The following is a 21,507-nucleotide window of genomic DNA, read 5'->3' on the forward strand; positions in this document are numbered from 1 at the left end:
GTGTGTGTGTGTGTGTGTGTGTGTGTGGTGTGTGTGTGTGTGTACATGCGTGCGTGCGTACATGCGTGCGTGTGTATGTGTGTATGTGTGTGTGTGTGTGTGTGTGTGTGTGTGTGTGTGTGTGTGTGTGTACATGCGTGCGTGCGTACATGCGTGCGTGTGTATGTGTGTATGTGTGTGTGTGTGTTTGTGCATGCGTGTGTGTGTGTGTTTACCAGCTATAACAGACTGTTCCTGCCGTTCATGTTAGGCCCTTTGGACCTCATCTGCTCCTGAACCGACCCCGACTGTAAGGAACACACACACACACACACACACACACACACACACACACACACACACACACAGAGAACATGATAAATACAACTGAACATGTGAAACACACTCAGTAGAACCAGTCACCTTCAGGAGCCATGTGATGTAAATACCACATAGTTTCACTCATTATGACTATTAGTTCCTGTTTTTGTTCAATATTAATGATTAATTCAGTCGAATTGTTTTCAGTGTCTTTGTGTTTAATAAATGAAGTGATCGCTTGTTGATTTCTATTAATCCATTGATTATCTGCTTCAATCCTTCAGTGTTTTTGGTGAATCTAAATTCTGTGTTCATCATGTGAGGAAACAAAGGAGGAAGAGTCAGTGAGGAAGGATGTGTCTGACCTCTGACCTCTGACTGAGGAGGAAAATAATTTTCTATATTTATTATATTATCATTTATTTTATTTTATAATTTAATGTAATTTTTAACACAAACAGGTCAGTTTCAGGTTCTTATTTTTATTTTTGTTTTAACTTTTCAAACATTTGGAAATTTTTATTTACTATTGTGTTCTAAGGTGTGTTCAGTCAGTGTGTGTGTGTGTGTGTGTGTGTGTGTGTGTGTGTGTGTGTGTGTGCGTGTGTGTGTGTGTTTGTGTGTGTGTGTGTGTGAGTGAGCTCAGTTGATTCAAACTCTAACAGATGAGATGTGAGGCAGTGAAGCTAAAATAGGAGCAGGAAGGATGCAGTACTGTGTGCCACTTCCTGTCACACACACACACACACACACACACATACACACAAGGGGCTGCAGCTCGGATCAATAGAGGTCTGTGTTTAGACATGCAGCTGTACGTCTGTTGCTTTACAGTTTGAGTGGCTGTGGTCTACAGTGGTCTATAGATGTCTATGGAGGTAGACAGAGGTCTACAGAGGTCTACAGAGGTCTACAGAGGTCTACGGAGGTCTATGGAGGTCTACAGAGGTCTACGGAGGTCTAAAGAGGTCTACAGAGGTCTAAAGAGGTCTACAGAGGTCTATGGAGGTCAATGGAGGTCTATGGAGGTAGACAGAAGTCTACAGTGGTCTACAGAGGTCTACGGAGGTTTACAGAGGTCTACGGGGGTCTACAGAGGTCTACGGAGGTCTATGGAGGTAGACAGAGGTCTACAGTGGTCTACAGAGGTCTACGGAGGTCTATGGAGGTCTATGGAGGTAGACAGAGGTCTACAGTGGTCTACAGAAGTCTACAGTGGTCTACGGAGGTCTATGGAGGTGTATGGAGGTCTACAGTGGTCTACAGAGGTCTACGGAGGTTTACAGAGGTCTACAGAGGTCCACTGAGGTCTACGGAGGTCTATGGAGGTCTATGGAGGTCTACAGAGGTCTATAGTGGTCTACAGTGGTCTACAGAGGTCTTAGGTAAGTTCAGGTACTGACCCAGGGTCAGTCCAGTCCTTTGTTTCATATTGTTCCCGATCATTTCCTGTCATCACTCCACTGTCAACTGTCACACATCCAACACACTACAGACAGACAGCTGAACAGATAGACAGGTAAACAGATAGGTTAAGAGACAGACAGGTAAACAGGTAAATAGATGGACAGGTAATCAGACAGACAGGTAAGAAGGTAAGTGAACAGGTGAAAAGACAGGTGAGTAGACAGGTGTGGGGTCTTACCGGCTGCAGGCCATCGGCCATCTCTCCGGAGCCGATGTGTGTGAGGTGGATGAAGTTTGTCGGCTCTCCAATCATACTGCGATCAATCTTCCTCCTCTTCTTCTTCTACAGACACACACACACACACACACACACACACACACACACACACACACACAGGTCAGCATGTAGGCAGGTAAAATATAAAGTAACCAGAATGACTCTGTCGAGCTCAGACTCCACCAAGGCCAAACATTCAGTTTATTTATCTATTGTCTTTCATCCTTCGTCTCCACACCTGTATGAATTTATTACCTGTTGTGTGAAATGATGATGTAAGCAGCTTCACTGCTTTGTTGCTACCACTAGTGTTACTGTGTAGTTTTAATTGTTGCACGGTGCAGGAGAGAGAAACAGGTCTGGGATTTGGGATCTGGGGTCTGGAGTTTAAAGCTCTGTGTGTACTTGTGTCCCTGGCCGTGATGAGCCTCAGATCATCTGATGTGTCTCTACATGTCCACATACTCTGACACTCACATCATCCACTCAGCTTCTAACATGTTCGTGAATCAGAGTCAGTCAGAGACAAACATGTGACGCAACATTAAAGAAACAAAGAGAGACGAGAACAAACAGAAACCTGCAGCTCAGTGAGGAAAGTTAACCCCCTGACATCCAGTTTACATCATAATTTACATTTAAGTAACTGTTAAAATCACCATACTCTGATGACACTATCATTTAGCACATATCGTGTTTCATGTTGTTATTATGAAGAATCATTTCACCGAGACTCAGAATTAAAAGAGTAAATGGAAAATAAAAATTTTAGTTGTCATGACGATCTGGTCACAAATTAAATTTGGAAGGAAAAAATGAAATTGAGTATTGAACTGACAGACTGATGTTGGTAAATGGCGAATTGAAAATGAAAAAAAAAAGGAAAATAAATATAACATAAAACAGAAAAATTTCAATTGAATTGTGAAAGTGAAGAGGAAAGTTATAACATGATAACATTATGAAAATATAACAATAGTTTTGTTTTTGTTTTGTTTTTTGCCAATATCTCTTTTAATTTTTCTATTTTCCATTGACATTTTAATTCTGGGTAAATTTATCCATGGGATAATGTGATCAAGTTGACAGCACAATAGAAATAAGTTTGAATAATTATTGTTTTCATTCTGCATCAAACATGTCAAATGTTTTCTTATAACTCTTGTTTTTTCCAGTTATTGTTATATAATAATCATGTAATAATCGTTATCATTGTAAATTGTTACATTAATTTGTCAGTTCAACAATATTTTAAAAATTCTCCATACACCATCCACTATATTCACACTCACTTTTCTTAAATTAAATTCTTGCTCTTTTGTTTTATGTTAATCCTTTTTTTTTTTCTTTCATATTTTTATTTTTATTTTTACTTTTATTGTGAAACATTTTACAACTTCTTGTCTGTTTAGCAATATTTGGTTTTGTGTATATTTTCATACATTGTATACTGTAGTTGAAGACGTACCAGTAGTAGTAAAACAAACATCATAGCAGTGACAGCTGTAGTAGAAATAGCAGTAGCAGGAGTAGTAGTGTTAGGAGTTGCAGCAAGTCAGTAGTAGTAGTTTTGGTAAAGGCAGCAGTAGTCGCAGAAGTATCATTAGCATTAGTAGTACCAGTACTACTATTAGCAGTAGCGGCAGTAGTACCAATAGTTCCTTTAGCATTGACATTTACTTGCAGCTGTAACAGTACAAGTACTTTAAATTTAGATCTTTCAGAATAAAAGCCTCAGACAGTGAAGCACTGTGCAGATGAGGCGTTCAGGGTCTGACACGTCCAAAAAACATGAACTCGTGACTCAGGCGCAGAGAGGAACTGGTGAAGTTATGCATCATCTTGTGTGTCATAATACAGATGGCTGTGCTGCATTCAGGGACACTTTTGGCTGTGTTCAGGGACACTCTGTCAAACACCCAGTGACCGGCTCATTAAAACCTACTCTGCTCCCAGAGTTAATCTTGATTAACAAGCTGATCCAGAACACATCTCAGCCACAATCACAACCACTTCATCTGGTTTAAGAGGATTATGTTCCTCTGGATTATTCAGATCTCTTATGTAACAGCAGCAGGACTGAAGAGGGTCGAGCACAGAACAAGAAATTCAGTGTTTGATGAGAAGAAGAGCAGAGAGATCTGATTTACTGAGACTGACACGTTGACTTCACACACTGTAATCTTCTCGTTAATCTGTCACCTCTGACTCTGGACCCGGTTCAGTTCCTCTCTCTAACTCACAGCTGTAACAGCATCGATCCACGTCAGGACGTGTGTCTTGTTGTTGTCAGAGTCTCATTTTCATCATTAATGTCCGTCAGCATCTTGTGAAACCAGAGCTGTTACACAATAATCTTTCTGTTTTGTGTCTGTCACAAAATCCTCTGTCACAGGTGAGTGATTTTATGTAAGTATAGATATTTATCACAGGTTAGTTCAACAGATGCTAAAGTAAAGCTTCACTAATGAAGGACTCCCTATGTCTTTAATCATTAATTGATTATCTATTTCATTTTTTTACTAATCACATAAAGTCATAGTAACTTAACCTAATTAATGGTCAGTAACAGGACTTCATGGAGAAAGTCGATGGGAACAGCTGATCATTACACTGACGCAAAAGTCACCTGAAAATCCAAAGATCCTCATTTATACATAAATTAGTAAACTCAGTAAAATCACCCATAATGCACCAGCGACATTAACGAGCTACAGAACAAGAGGTCATCTCTTTTTAATCACTTTTTAATCACTGAGCGACACCAGAGCCCACATGGACAGAAAACTGCGGAGGCTTCAGGTGCACGATGAGATGTCAGTGAGATCTGGATCAGATGTCAGAACCAGCACACACCAGTACAACCACATAGGCCAGTTCCTCCACATGTTTTTAATTAAGTAACATCTGGCGCCTCCACGTCATCAGACGTCAGACTGGTCCACTCACAGTTTAACATGTTGGCATCCTGCGGTCGAACAGCTGTTGCTGAATCACAACTGCAGACCTGTTGTCACAGCAACGACAGGAAGTGGCAACAGTCAGAGAGTGGGTCAGAGGTCAAAGGTCATCACGTTAGAGGCACTGGATCAGATTGACAGCAATCCAAAAATTATTTTCATTATCACTTAATCTCCTGATTATTTAATCAATTAATTGATTCATTCTTTGATTTTGAAAATATCTGTAAACAGTGAGAAATGTCTCATAACTCCCCCCAGGTGTTCCTGAGACAGACGACCTGAGAACATAATACCTCATGCCTCAGCTGTCGTGACAAGGAGACGCTAAAATGACTTAAATGATTCATTGGATTTATTGATCATTGATTACTTTTCTGTCAGTTGTGTCTCTTAACATTGATTTTACATCGGAGACAATAATTATGATAAAACACTTTTTCACTTCATATATGAATCCAAACAAACATGGATGTAAGACCCCTCACCTGGGCACCAGGTGTGTCTGCTCTGCGTCACTCTGTGTAGCTGACCTGATGATGACTGCTCTGCCTTCTCTCTGTGTTATACTGATATTTCTTGTGACATTGGTTGACCTTTAATTTCTTTCTGTGAATAAATGTCTTTTCTTTGTCAGAGTCATTGAAGTTCTGTTTGTTTCTCTGTGGTCCAGTTGTCTGTTTTGTGCTGCTGGAGGAGTCCTCCTCTATTTCCTGGTTTCTGTTGTTGTGGAGTTTTTTCTCATGTGAACTGACGTCCGAGTCTTACACTGTTCAGTCTGACACTTATAACTCCTCCAGAGTGTTTATCAAACTATCAAACCCACTGACTTCTCTCAGTCTGAAAACTCCCTGATATTCCAGGATTTCCAGGACAGAAGTGAACATCCTGTTTGTCTGTGGTTCATGATGTAACATGACTGAGACTCAAACTGATCTGAGAGCAGTTTCATGATGTAACACGACTCAGTCAGTCTGCTGCTGCTGCTCGTTTACTGAACAAACATGAGAGAATAAAATTTCTCCTGGCAACGACTGTGTTGAACTGATAAACAGCAGATCTGCATCACCACCACCACCACCATCATCATCATCACCATCATCATCACCATCATCATCATCATCATCATTATCATCATCATCACGATCATCATCATCATCATCATCATCACATGTAATCAGTGAGTCATCAGCATTAAAGCAGAGCAACAAGCTGGCATTTCAAAATATAAGAGGCTGGGTAATGACAACACAGATCAAAGAGTGTGTGAGTGTGTGTACACCAGCATTTAAAGTTCAGTTTACAGATGAGGGCTTTTAGTTTAATGAGCTGCAGCTCTGCTCAGGTTTTTCAAACTGAAATATCATTTGCAGATATAACTTTTAACTGGACTGCTCCATTGTCTTTCTAAATAAAAGTGGACATAGTCAGGTGTTCTCACAGCTGAAGACAGACCTCCAACATGGACGACAGAGAAAGGGGGGGGGGGGGGGGGGGGGTTACATCACCAACGTGGCATGTACACTTATATGTATGGAAAGTCTTTTTTTATTATTTTCCTCTGTCTGAACCTGCTGAGTTTCACAGTCGAGCTTCACAAAGGAAGCTCGGTTTAACTTCCCTGAGAGTGAAGTCACTGCTGGCATCAGTGTGTGTGTGTGTGTGTGTGTGTGTGTGTGTGTGTGTGTGTGTGTTTATTAAAGTGTATTGTTGCAGCTCCACAATAGAACAAACAGAAAACTCTAAAAATACAGACAGAGGAAGGAGGGAGGGAGTCTGTGGGGAGAAACACAGCAGCAGAACTTCCCCTCATCAGTCTGAACACTCACCATGTCTACACAGACTGATTAATCTGTTGATTATTTTCTCCAATAATTGATTAACCATCAAGAAAACTAGTTCCCCAGAGCTTAGACTGACATATGGGATGGAGAATAGTATACAATCTTCATCAATCTTCAATCATTTTTGAAACCACAATATTTCAGCATTTTTGCTTTTATTTATTTTTTATTCAGTAATTAAGTTGATTATTTTTATGTTGAATGACAAATCAAATAAAGTAACAGTTTTGCTATTGCTACATAGCTAATGTTAGAATTACCAGCTGTTTACTGACCAGTCTTTCAGAGAGCTTCAGCCATTGTTGTGTTTACATAATAATACGTCCTGTGTGCAGCTACTTCTTCAGCACAGACTGGACGCTACAGTGACTCGGTATCAGAAAGTGATGAGACAGTCTGGAGCTAGCTGGTTAGCATGCTAACTTCTGGAGACAGCTCTTGGCAATTAAAGGAAGGTTGATGTGAGCTCACAACGTTTCTTCTAGACTGGTAAGTAAAAAACGGATAATGCTTAAGTTAGCTACGTAGCAATAGCAAAAACTTACATAAAGCTCCTTTAATCAACTAATTGTTCCAGCACTAGTTAAGTGACAGGTATTTAAAGGGACCTTTTCCCACTGCTTTTGTTTGACATTAAAAGCATTGCACAAGCTAAAGACATGGAGGCTTTTCTTGTGAAACAACCAGAGGAAATGCATTGTGTTTTTCACCACGGTGAGCAACAACTGCCATTGTTAGTAACACTTATTTATCCTGTATAATCAGTAACCTATACTTGTAATAACTGGTTTCTAACAGACTACAATGTCAGATTCATTATTATTATTATTATTATTATTTTATTATTTTCATCATTGATTAGTCTGAAGATTATTTCATTGATTAATACTTCAGTCTATAAAAGTCTGATAAATTATCTGAAACCTGAATATATCCTGTTCACTATCACACATGACAAAGATAAGCAGCACTGTTTTTCAATCATTCTCTGATGTAATCTTATATATTTTGTTTATTTAAGTTTTCAGTTTTTACTTGTGAATAAACTGTTTATGTATGTTTGTGTTTGAAAACTTGCTTGTCTCAAATTGCTCTTTCAGATGAACAAATGAAGTACTTTGAACTGAATTTATTTATTGTCTCTGGCACAGTTTCTAAGACACAGATAAATGATGTTATCCTGCTGCATGGAGCATCATGGACACATTTTAATTTGAAGGACGTGTTATTTGTGAAATGAAGTGTAAAAAAAAAAGGAACAGACTCTGCTGCCAGGAAAGGAAGAGGGTGTCGGGCTGCAGGAGATCAGAGTTCACAGTGAAACAGGAAGTTCTGCCACCTGTTTACTCTTGAGTAACGTTAAAATGTGTGTGTGTACTTGTTTTACTCATGTTGCAGGGACATAAATCTGTATACAACCATTTTGGAGGCAATATGCAAGTACCCATAAGGTAAATCATTCAATTTTAGTGATGTCCTTTGAGTGGTGGAAACATGAATGTGTGTGTGATAAGTGTTACTTGCAGAACTAATGAGAGAGAGAGAGAGAGAGAAGAAAAACATGAAGTGGTTTTCTCAAGTACCGTAAAGTAGGTGTCTTCTTATGACCCCAGTAGCTGGTTAAATAATACTAGTCTCCTAAAAATGGTTGTTTCTGAAATATGAAGTGATTTTCATCATGTGGTTGTCATTTGTCATCTGTTGATGGTGTTATCTTCCTTGTAAACCACTCAGAAAGTGGTGTCCCTATTGGAGGGGGTTTATTCATACGTCCCTAAAGTATGTCTAATCGAGTTTGTGTGTCCATAAATGTGTGTGTGTGTGTGTGCGTGTGTGCGTGTGTGCGTGTGCGTGTGTGTGTATGTCTCACCGGCGGAGGTTTAGCCACCACGCAGCAGCCCATCTTGTGCCAGAAGTCACTCATGCCAACACTTCGCCTGTCCAGCTGCCAGCCGCTGCTCTCTGCTGCTGCCCTGCAGGCCGGGTGAGGAACTGCAGCCTGAGGGTAATCCTGGGGCATTCAGACGAAAAACTGCACCAACACTGTCACTCAGAGGACCAAAACCCTGAAATTACCCCACCTTAGACTGAACACTGGACTCCAGAGAGTTCAGATCCAAAAAAATATTAAATAAAATCAGAATATCCACAAGTTCAGACACAAAAGGATCAAAAATGTAATTTACTGGATCCTCAGAAATAAAAATAGAGTCCAAAATCTGTTGAAGTCCACTGATGGTTTTTTCTGCAGCCAGATGAAAAACCACAAATCCAAAGTTTTGTTGTAATATCCAAACTGAGCTTCAGGTCTGATCTGAGGAGACAGAGAAGCAATATTACAAACACATTTTTACATCTTTTTACCAAACATTCTTTAATCTAATTTTCACATTTTATTTCAAGTTGATATTTTTCTTATTTAATTCATCTTGACTTTGTAGATTTTTTGTTCCATTTGTATAGTCTTTTCTAGTCTTTTCTGTTGCCTTTATGATTCCCCTGATGCCCACATTTATCAGTATATTTAACTGTGCAGTTTGTTTCTCAGGATTAAGGAAGTGATTTATCGTCTTGAGAAACCTGATTGTGTAACTTCATCTCTTGTAATCAGAAACAGAAACTCATTACAACGATTAATCAACGACCATCAACGATTTAGAGAAAGAACAGAAAACAAAACAACAGTGAAACGAGCTGTGATTTAATTATTGATTGATTCATGAATTATTTTGTCTTTAACACTTTAATTCATGCTTCCTGTTGTTTCTTAATTTCTTAGAAAGTTTCCAGGAGAAACTATTAACTATTAACTATTAAATAGGGGAAATACAAAGTTCTTCAAAAGCATATGAACCAGCAATCTATAGTCATAGTGTTGGCTAGAATTTATGATCAGAAGTTGACCTCCTTGAAGAATTCCTGAAATCTTAATGACTAAATCAAATTCTACCCTTGATGCTATAAAACCAAATCCGATATGTCAAACAGCCTTTTGACAAAGTGTGGTCTCGACAAAATGTCCTGTACAATGCAGAAATGTTCAAAAATGTCATCAGTTCTTAACAATAACCCAACATTTAACAAAAGATTATACTTTCAAAAAGTATTTTCACTTTCCAAAAAGTGTCTCTACTTCTTAAAATGAACTTCTTTTCCTAAACTGTTCTCATTCTCTAAACATGTTCTGAACTGTTTATATGTTCATTAAAACATCCTCACTTTCCAAAAAAAGTCCAACAGGTCCACAGATTTGAAAACATCCTGTCTTTCTGAAAATGTCCAAACTTTCCATAAATGGCTCAACTTCACATTTACCAGAATCGTGCAAATGTTGGTCACTTTCTAAATTAAAAACATTTTCACTTACCAAAAATATCATTTGCAAAATTTGTTCACTTTTAAAAAAGTGTTCCAAACTTCCAAAATTTCTGTTTACCAAAACTGAGGTCACTGTGTAAACATTCCCAAATATGTCCTCTCCTATTAAAACATCCTTACTTTCCACAAAAAAACTCCAACGTGTTCTCAGGACGTAAAAAGTTATTAAACTCAAACTTGGTCCTCGCAAAGATAGAAGAACAGGAACAGCTTCACTCTCTGAGCAGCATGGGAACCAAAGCTCTGAGACGTCAACACAGTGAACACATTAAGTATGACTAAACACTGGGTGTGGTCCAAACATAGCACAGGAAGTACCCCACACACACACACACACACACACACACACACACACACACACACACTCTCTCTCTCTTGTCTTGTGAAGCTGAAATTAAAGAGTGTTTCTGGATGTTTTGTTCTTGTTGTTTCCAGATGAAAAAAACTGAACTGATCCTGAGGCGTCAGACTAAACAACAACTGTTGTATGTGTCTGACACACACACACACACACACACACACACACACACACACACACACACACAGCTGACCTTTGATCCCTCAGGTGAGACATTTACAGAATGAAAACAAAACAGACTAATAACTGCTCACTGTAATAAAACAGTAAGAAGGTCATTTACAGACTGACGGTAAACAGCTCCTCTGTTTCCTCCTCATTGTTATTTTCTGTGTCGAGATGCAGTCTGCTCCTGCTTCTTCTCCTGTCATACGTGTTTAAAGGGTTACCAGTTTGTTTAAGCTCCGCCCTCTCTAAACATGCAAGTAGAGAGAAAAGTGAACAGTATGTATCATCATGGGCAACGTGAGATCATTGGACATTAAGATGGACAAGGCAGTGAGGAACCGGAGGACCCTCTGTGAGTGCAGTGTTGTGTGTTTGACAGAAACATGGCTACAGGATGATGCAACAGACTTCATCACTACCATCGACGGCTTTCAAGCAGCCCAGTCAGAACGGATGGAATATTTCTGCCCAGAGCTTTCTTCATGATCTTCAGGGAAGACGTCATGGCTCTAAAATCAGGATTTCAGCAGTGATCCATCAGACGGTTTAATCAGAGTCCTCACAATTCATTCATTCATTTTCTACCGCTTATCCTCTAGTAGGGTCGCAGGGGGGCTGGAGCCTATCCCAGCATCTTTTCGGGCGAGAGGCAGGGTACGCCCTGGACAGGTCGCCAGTCCATCGCAGGGCAAACACATAGAGACAGACAACCATTCACACTCACAGCCACACCTATGGTCAATCTAGAGTATCCAATTAGCCTAGTCCCCATTTTGCATGTCTTTGGACTGTGGGAGGAAGCCGGAGTACCCAGAGAGAACCCACACTTGCACGGGGAGAACATGCAAACTCCACACAGAAAGATCCCACGGCCGAGCCGGGACTCGAACCCGGAACCTTCTTGCTGTGAGGCGACAGCGCTAACCACTGCACCACCGTGCAGCCCAGTCCTCACAATACGAAACATTATTCAGACTTAAATACATCACTGACCTTTCACTTCTCACATTTTGTTGTTTTTTTAAGATACCACAGGTCCCTTTGTGTTTGTTTTGTACTTCTGTTTTCTGGTCTAGGAGGAACCTGAGATGAGATTTGATAAAGGATCCTTCAGATATCTATACAGTACTAAAATATTACTGCAGAACACCTCAGATGTAGAATATTTTATTCCAAAGATGCTTCCAAGAGCATGTTGGGTTTAGGTTTTCTGCAGCTCAGTGTAAATCCAAACTGATCAGAGCCACGTTTATGAGCTGTGATTGTTTCTTTCAGTTTTTCAGTTTGTCTGTTTTCCTTCCCAAACCTCGAGGCCCGGGTGCCAGCAAGAGGCGTCCACGGTGTTTCCTGATGACATAAAGGGTTAAACTCTGCCTGGGTTTCTATTTTCAGTCTGTTCTGGTGGTGCAGGAGAAAACATCTGGAGTCTGTCCAACTCATTTCACCAGATGATAAAGAAAGAATGTGAGAGGCCAGATTCTCAGAAACATGTAGCTTCATGCTTTACATCCAACACTTATCAGCAGAGAGGAATTCAGCTCTGCAGCCCGAGGCTCCGATATCCCCTCATCTGTGTCTCAGCTGAGCGAGGACGGATCAGCACTTCCTGTTTGAGCTGGACCGTCTGTTAGAGGCTCCGTGGTCTGAACTAAACGGGAGAATTATTTAATCTGCAATTTATATCTACAGGTGTGACCCTGAGAGGAAACTTTCATTTCTGGTTTGAGATAAACAAAAATAAAAACTGTTCATTAACCTACGTTTATAGCACAAGTCTAAAGTGACACAGCTCCCGTTTTTGAATTCCTCTGAACTGAGTTCTGATGCTGCCGGGTCCACGTGGCTCAACTGTTCCTGGGCCAGATGTGGTTTTTATCTTCTGTTTACATGGACACAAAGGCCACTGGAAGACTCTCAGGAAGACATCAGGGTCCAAAAATACCAGATAATAAAATCAAGAAAAACTGTTTATGAAATAGTCTAAATTAATTTATTAAAGGAACAAGGATGAGAGTGAGCACTTGATTACTGATGAACTTTAATATTATTGGCTAAAATGTCATCCCAACACAGCCTGTGATTGGACAGTTTCAAATGAAGTGAATATGAGGAGAGAAAACAAAAGCCGTGAAACTAGGCAGAGATAAACAACTGAGGCTTTATGAATTATTCTCAATAACTAATCTGTGACTAAAGGATTGTTTTGATCCGTCTGTCATCTAAAGTGACAGTAATAATTCCTCTTCAGTTATAAAAGATTGATGTGTAGTTTGTTGAGGTTGTGTGACGACACGAAAATCATAAAAAATCAATCCAGTCAGAGTTTGAAGTCAAACAGACAATGAAAAATAAACGTGGACATCTGGACATCAGTCTGTCAGGTGGACTGAACGAGTCCAGACCACCTGACCTGTCCTCTGGTTCCCAGCCTGGAGGTCTGGACTGACCGAGGAGCCACGAGACCTATCTGAGGGGTCAACAGATGACTGACGGGGGTTAGATGTGTTTCTATTAGAGTAGCAGCATGACCAGTGCCTCCTCACCACTCTGTGTTTAACTGTCTGAGTAGGGAGACTACATTGAGGAGGAGGCTGTTTATCAATAACTAATAATCAGTTGTATTCACAGGACATAGGAGCATGGTTTAGACATAGCCACAACAGTAGCTACAACTGCTCATATTATTCTTGATAGATTTAAATTTATTGACAAATGTATAAATAATTAAAATACGACAAACCAGTTGATGCGCAGTGGTTGCCGTAGTAACGTACGCAGATGCAGGAGCCTCTCATTGACTGAATGTTTCTGTGCTTTATTTGTCTTCAACTGGAAGAATCTTTTATTCAGAGAAACTCAGCTCAGACAACAGGATCCTCTGGAGGAGGGCAGAGCGAGCACGATGGAGCCTCCATCTTTGTTTCCACTGAAGCTACACAGCAACACTCAGGAATGAAACCACAAGGAGACATCCTGGTCTGGACTCGTGGAGGTGGACTGTGGTGGACTGTGTATATATCCACAGTGAAAGGTGCAGGAACGCTGTGGTTGTGTCTGAACACGGAGTCTGCAGAGGGAGGTCAGATCTGTTGTTACTGTAGCAGTGAAGTACAAGTTCTTCTGGATCTGTTTCCAGCCTGTGACTCTTCAGACTGGGTTCAGTTCCCTGTACGTACTGTGAGCATGTGTGGAAATGACAGTAAACTTGAACCTGAACCTGAATCTGTGGCCCCTGCGGGTCTGGGGCCTCAAGGTAGGTGACCAGCCCTGCCTGTAGGTGGCGCTGTCAGGACGATAGACTCTTGTTCACCCTACAGCAGTTTAAACTGTTTCCTGACTCTATTTAAACCTCATGACTGTGTGTGTGTGTGTGTGTGTGTGTGTGTGTGTGTGTAGAATATTTGTCCCATGATGTCAGTGTGAGGAGGACGAACAGTGAACCACACGCATTCACACTCATTGACATGATGCATTCCCCAACCTCTTACCCAAACATTAACCCCCCCCCCCCCCCCCCCCCCCCCCCCAACCAACCCTAACCTAAACCTGAATCTGAACCAAAACCTGAACCTGAGTCTAACCTGAACCCTAAAAACCAGGTCTCAACCCTCAAACATCCCTTTGAAGGTTTGAGGACCAGACAAATGTCCTCACTCTGAAATGTGTAAAACTCAAACTGGTCCTCATAAAGATAGACGTAGCCCCCCCTCTACTCCGTCTGCAGTCTGACCCCACCCTGCAGATCTCACGGTCCTGTACCATTTGTTTGTCGATTTGAATTCAGGAACTGAAAGTGGGAGTGGTATTGCAGTCTGTTGATCAAAGGAAAAATTAAGTTTGAGGAAGTTTAGCAGTGAGAGTTTGTCAAAGTGTAAAGAAGAAAAAACAAAAAAAACAGACTGAGTCACACTGTGAAACCTGGGGGTCAGTTAGTCAGTGTTATTGTGAGTTTCCCTGTGAACACTGACAGTAAAAGTGATTCAACAAAACGTCATCACAAAATGAGGGTCAACTGCCCTGATGGTCTGAATCCGCCCCAAACATCACATTACATCACTGTTCTTCTGCTGATTAATGACCAGTACTTAGACTGATCCTCGTCATGGAAGGTACAGTGAGGTGTGTTGAGTGATCACAGTTTGATAATCATCCTAAAACAGTTCTCATTTACTGCCTTTATCCAGGTCTTTGAACCGTCAAGTTTGATCGTATGAATCCAGGCGTAAACAACAAACAGCTGCAGACACAGATACAGAGAGAAACAGAGAAAGTAGAACAGAGAGTGAACGTGTTGGTGAGGCAGCAGTGTGATGATCATCAGCCTCCTGATCTGTGATCAGCTGAGACTTCATTAGACCTGGGAACAACAACACGACTGTTTCTGTCAGACAGTGACCGCAGCACTCAGACGGATGGATGGACGGTGGCCCCGGAGGTCTGAGACAGAGAGAGTCACATGATGACAGTTTAATCAGCTGAGAGAGGAAGAAGGGAAACCTTTATTTAAACACATCTGATGAACAAACTGACCTCTGTACAGTTGTTCAGATAAGAAACAGACTCAGACCTGGACTGAAGTCCTGTCCTCCTACAAACCAACCAGCAGCTGTAGACACAAGGTCACATGACATGACAGGTAACTCTGAATCCAGACCTCTCTGCACTCACACCTGCACACATCATGATGTCAAGACCTGCTCAGTAAAATACACTGAAATGAGTCTCAGAGTCAGATATTTCAGACCTGTTTTTATACACAAATTGAATATGTGAATGAAAACAGGAGGGAAATGTGCGCACTGACTAACAGTAAGACTGTGTGTGAATAGTTACTGTGTGAATAGTTACTGTGTGAATAGTTACTGAGTGAATAGTTACTGAGTTACTGTGTGAACAGTTACTGTGTGAATAGTTACTGAGTGAATAGTTACTGAGTTACTGAGTGAATAGTTACTGTGTGAATAGTTACTGAGTTACTGTGTGAATAGTTACTGTATGAATAGTTACTGTGTGAATAGTTACTGAGTTACTGTGTGAATAGTTACTGTGTGAATAGTTACTGAGTTACTGTGTGAATAGTTACTGTATGAATAGTTACTGTGTGAATAGTTACTGTATGAATAGTTACTGAGTTACTGTGTGAATAGTTACTGTATGAATAGTTACTGAGTTACTGTGTGAATAGTTACTGTGTGAATAGTTACTGTATGAATAGTTACTGAGTTACTGTGTGAATAGTTACTGTGTGAATAGTTACTGTGTGAATAGTTACTGTGTGAATAGTTACTGTATGAATAGTTACTGTGTGAATAGTTACTGTATGAATAGTTACTGAGTTACTGTGTGAATAGTTACTGAGTTACTGTGTGAATAGTTACTGTGTGAATAGCTACTGTGTGAATAGTTACTGTGTGTTCACTCTTTTCATAATGAGGAGCTGAATTTAAATCTGTTTAAAATGCTCTGTTGCCATGGTTTCACGTGGTGGGTGCTGAGCAGTTCACATGTGTTTTCAATATTGTCATTGAGCCTGTATTTTGTGTGGTATCATTTCAGGTGTATTTACTGTGTTGCTGCTAATCATCTCCTCCCCACAAACAGATTCAAACACTTTACCTGCACATGGTGAGTTTGATTGACAGCCGTCACGTCTAACACACCAGACGTCCTGTACGTCTGTATCTGTCTGATTCTGGCTTATTTACTAAAACATGACAAAGAACACGACTGTGGGCAGAAAGTAAGAGAGTAGGTCAGAGCAATAGAGAGACTATCAGCCGCAGTAGGTCAGCAGGGAGAGAGAGCAGCTCCACAATGAGCTCTTTTCATTCAGACATTTAAAGGAAAAACTTTCCATCTGGTTAACTGACGATTTAACGGCCTCTCCCCCTCCAACACAACGAAGACTTTCACATCCGCGCTCACATGGAAAATCTAAACCAGCACACCTTAAACTGGACTGGTTTTACTTTTCTATCAGAGACCGCAGAGACCAGATCAGACTCTGATGCATCACCTAAAAAAGCAGAGACAATAAACAGCTTTTTTGTATGTGGTTAAAGTGAGTGAGGAAGGCAGGACATGGTTAGTTTAGCTTAGCATACACAGTCTTTGTGCTTTTTCTTATTATGGTCCAAAACTGTACAAATAAAGTTTATTGTTCTTAATATTCTTATAGAAGTTACATGCTGGAGCTATTTCTTGACAAACAACAGTGTATCCATCCGCCCAGTGCCAGTTATAACAGAGGCTGCCAGACTCAGGTTTTGCTTCTGGTCTTTGCACAGACCTGATAGTTAACTCATAAGTCTACAGTGAGCTAACTAATCAGCTGTTTAAGCTTCATTCATTAAGTGACTTAATGTCACCAACAGAAACATGGATTTAACTGTTTAATAATATAATTGTATTATATTATATCAAACATGTGTTTGCGAGTAAGTGTGCGGAGATTGGCAGCGGATAATGTTTCCCTCTGTGTGTTCATAGAGGCTGAAGGTTAAATCCACACTAACAAACACTGAGGTCAGAGTCCAGCCTCCACACGGTGCCATGAACGAGACGCTGCTCTGAATCACTTCCTCTTCCTCTAAACGTCTGCAGGAAATACAGAGGACTTCAAAATCTGGAAAGTTTGAGATAATCGTAAAAGTCTGTACAGCAGCAGAAATAAGTTCAACAGGTTCGCATCTCCAAGACAACAGGACAGCTCCAACACAGAGTCCAGACTGAAAACCCCTGCAGTGATTCAACCGACAGACAGGACAGGTATCTGCTGCTGGACCTGAACCATCTGCCCACAGACAGAAACCAAAACCAGAGCTTCACCAGCAGATCAGCACTGACTGGTCACTGAAACAATCCAGAAACTAACCTGAAATAATCCAGAAACTAACAATGACTTGACAGAGCTGGAATAAGTTTTCAAGACCCAGAAAATATGTTTAATGTGACACTGACAGAATCCACTCAACAGAAGGAGAGCTGAGTCAACTGCAGATATTTGAAGGACTTTTCTGGACATCTGCAGACTTTCTGACTTCAGATCCTGAACAATACAGTTTTTAGTCCATCAGTGTGGTTACATGACACACACACACACACACACACACACACACACACACACACACACACACACACACACACACTGTGGTTAAAGCGGCAGTAAGTGGGTTATCTTTGAGGAGGTAAAAGTCACAACTGGGTCATTCGTCAGTCTGAGAGTTACAGATCTGGTCTCTTTATTTTACATTTCACACTGTCTACGACGTGTCATCTGCTTCACGTGCGACTGGACGACTTCTTTAAAATGTCTTCATTCCTGAGCCCCAACTCTTCCATGAACTTAAACTCACATTAACAAACAAAAACAAGGAGCTAAAAGAGGCTGAAAAGCTGCTTGGAGTTGCAGAGACGTATAAGTGGGTTCAGGGCTGTTAGGGACACTTTATCAGCACAGAGTCAATTCAGTGTTGATATAAGAATATTGATTATAGTCGCTTTAAAGGATCTAGTCATATTTCATTTTTTTCTTTTTGTCAACAAAACCCAAACACACACAAGTATACAGTCCCAACCAAAACACAGCAAATTACTGTGGCAAACACTTAACTTTATCTGCACCAAGGCTGGAATGATTAGTCGATTAATCGATTAGTTGATTAACCAAAAATTAATCAGCAGTACAAACTATATTTCCTGGTTCCAGCATCTCAAATTACAGGATTTGGTTCTGCTCGACTGTAAACTGAAAATTTGCAGGTTTCTGGTCAAATAAAACAAATAAACTGAACACATCAGCTTCAGCTGTGGGAAATTAAAAATTAATCAGCAGATTGATCAGCAGAAAAATTCTTAGTTGCAGCTCTGATCTTCACACTGTTCAATCTCTACAACTTTACTGTAAATTCAGGGGTTTACCAGATACTTCCCCTCAGCATGTGAACGCAGTCTAACGGTCAAGTAAATCCCCTGAAAACACAGAGAGAACAGAGCGCTGCAGTTTTTCCTCCCCCTCACCACAGTCAGCAGCTCCTTCCTCTAAACTGACTCCAGACCTGTAACTTGGCTTTAAATCTGGATCTTCACACTGAAAACCCAGAAACCAAACTGACTACGTCACGACGCTGTAAACACCAGGCAGCGAGGCGAACCAGAGGATATTTTTGGCTCAGGGTTTCTTGAAACATTTCTCAGCTACAGTAGAGTTTACCTGAACCCAGTGACATCTGACATTTAACCTGCACACTACAGGTCAGCTGTAATGTTAATTACAGAATCTGGAAAACACTTTACAGGAATAGAAAGTGACTAATTGGCCTCTGAGAAAAAAAAGAAAGACAGAAAGAAAGGAAGAAAGAAAGAAAGAAAGAAAGAAAGGAAGAAAGAAAGAAAGAAAGAAAGAAAGAAAGAAAGAAAGAAAGAAAGAAAGAAAGAAAGAAAGAAAGAAAGAAAGCTTCTCTGAAAAATGAAAACCGTTCAGAATGTGCCTTTACATATACTCTTCAGCTACTTGTTACCAGCTACTGTGAGAGGGAGCTAACGTTAGCTCTTTAGCATTAAAATGTAGTTACCATCCAAAGTCCCTGTTTTGTGGAACATAAATTATTTGTTTTGAACTGGTAAAAAATATTTTGCACTTAATACATGCACAAAAATTCACATTAGCTTGTTAGCTAATAGTTTATAATAGCTATTATGGTTTTCCCCAAATTGTCCCTTTAACTGACTCCTTTGTGACTGTTGGCTTCCAAGCTAACGTGTCAGCTAGATAATAGTCTCTTGCAAAGAAATCTTAGCTCATTATCAACAAAAAAAATAATATTAAGTTTAATTTATATAGTTTTAACAGCCAGAGTAATTTGAGATCAGAGGGGCGTACCAAAATTCACATTAACTTTACAGCTGCAGTTAGCATAACTTGCTTGGTAGCCCATCCAGCACCTGAAAGTATTTGTGATTATTGTGGCTAAAAAATAAGATTTGCAGAAGATTCTCTCACTTTTTTTGTTTTGGTGGAGCTATGCTAACCCTGCTTTCAGCCTTTGTGCTAACCAATCATAAATACTGTACTTGTCTCTGAAAAGAGATAAAACTGATATCCATCTGAAACATCAGACTAATAAAAACTAAATTAGCTAAAATGACAATTCAGTAATATGTTCCTGTCACATGGTTGGCTTTTAGCTATTGCAAGCTAACATGTCAGCTTCATATCATTAGCTTTAACAAATGTTAGCCCAAAATTAACAACTGACATCTTTGGTTTCGGAATTGGAAATTTAATTTCAACATCTTTAAACAAATAAAATATAATTCGAACATAATGAGCTAAATTTAATGTTAGCTTTGGGAGCTAATGTTACTACAACTTGATGGTAATGACAATCATACTTAGCAGCAGGTCTTATGATAAATGAGGCTATAAATTACTGATTTTGCAGCAGATTTATTTGACTAAATTTCATATTTTTCAGAGCTACAGGAAGCTAACTCTGATTCTAGTGTTTGTACTTAGCTAAGCTAACCATGTCCTGGCTCTGTCTCTGTTCTGGACCCAGAGGTGAAACTTCTTATCTGACACAGTTTGAGTTGATGTTCAGAAGAAACTCTGATCATCTAAAAAATCCCAAAATTACCAAATCCAAATTACCACTTCAAAGATGTTGAGTCTAAATCCAGTCTGAACCCTGACCCTGAGGCGAACCAGGCTTCAACACAACACCGGTGTAACACTGGTCTAACGCCAAAAGAAGAAAGACAAACCAGTGCGCTTTAAATATATAGATTCTTATTTTTTTCTTTAAAAGATCCAAACCTGGTAGTTAATTCAACTTAAACTTGTGATTTAATGTACTTGAGTTGTAGTAACATCCTTGCTGCTTACATGTCGAGTTGATCAGCAGAAGATTAATCAGCAGCTATTTTGGTAATTGATTAACAGTTTTAGTTGTGTTTTCAAGGAAAATATTAATGACTTAATTGTGAAAATGACAGTTAGTTTCAGCTCTAAGTATGTGGCCAAAAGTATGTGGACACGGCTTGTCCTCTACTTGAAAAATTTCCTGAACACGCCTCAGTTTCTGCACAGATACTCAGTCACATAAACTCAGTCATTTAAAATGTCTGAATTCACCATGTAATTTTGTGTGAATGTTCAGTCATAGAGAAAACCCCTCAGTGAGGTGGTTAGACCCAGAGTGTCAGTGAGCTCTGACTTCATCTGACATCTGAACATGAAACATTTCAACAGGTTTTAAGGTGAATTCAGTTGATCTGAGTATCTGAACAGAGGTTTTCCTGTATGTAGATCCAGTCTGTGAAGAGGTTTAAGAGAAAAAGAAGCAGCAGACTCACCAGAGACGACCAGACAGCAGCGAACACAGCGACTGAGAGGCTGAAAACTGCAGACTGAGATCATTAACCAGCTCTGACTCTCTGTTAATGTCTCTCTCCCTCTCTCCCTCTCTCTGAGGTGTGGCTCCAACCAGGAAACCCATCCTCCCCTTTTCTCTAAAGGACCTTGCTTGTTCTCTTGCCCTCCTTCTTTGGTTCCTCAATCCAACAGCTCCTCCTGCTGACTGAGAAGACTCCTCGCATCTGTTTCGTCAGAGCAGAATCAAACTAAGATCCTTTACTCAAGTAAAAGTACCAGGACAACAACCTAACAGGACTCTGTGGCAGGTACAAGTCCTGCTCCAATGAAGGTGCGAAAAAACTCCACTCCTGGAGCTGCTCCAGGTGGAGCTGCTTTAACTATATGTCATTCACACTTAGATAGTTTAGTCGACTAGTTCCCTGCAATGTGCTTTGTAA

At 40.2% G+C, this 21,507-nt stretch overlaps 1 protein-coding gene across 2 annotated transcripts in view; it reads right to left on the bottom strand.

The window, feature by feature from the left end:
• Positions 1-21,138, bottom strand: part of cdc42se1 (CDC42 small effector 1) — a 21,837-nt gene extending 699 nt beyond the window's left edge. Inside the window, exons 1-4 of one of the 2 annotated variants that reach the window (XM_056400365.1) lie at positions 21,049-21,138; positions 8,659-9,102; positions 1,946-2,050; positions 216-287 (exon numbers count right to left, since the gene is read on the bottom strand). In XM_056400365.1, coding sequence (XP_056256340.1) covers positions 219-287; positions 1,946-2,050; positions 8,659-8,808 — 324 coding nt within the window. In that variant the 5' untranslated portion in view covers positions 8,809-9,102; positions 21,049-21,138 and the 3' untranslated portion in view covers positions 216-218. Of the gene's footprint in view, positions 1-215; positions 288-1,945; positions 2,051-8,658; positions 9,103-10,155; positions 10,378-21,048 lie in introns of those variants that run through there. The other variant, XM_056400364.1, reaches the window with a different exon arrangement.
• Positions 21,139-21,507: the final 369 nt, after the last annotated feature.

The sequence above is a fragment of the Seriola aureovittata genome, chromosome 16 (assembly GCF_021018895.1).
Source record: "Seriola aureovittata isolate HTS-2021-v1 ecotype China chromosome 16, ASM2101889v1, whole genome shotgun sequence".
NCBI classification, from domain to species: domain Eukaryota; kingdom Metazoa; phylum Chordata; class Actinopteri; order Carangiformes; family Carangidae; genus Seriola; species Seriola aureovittata.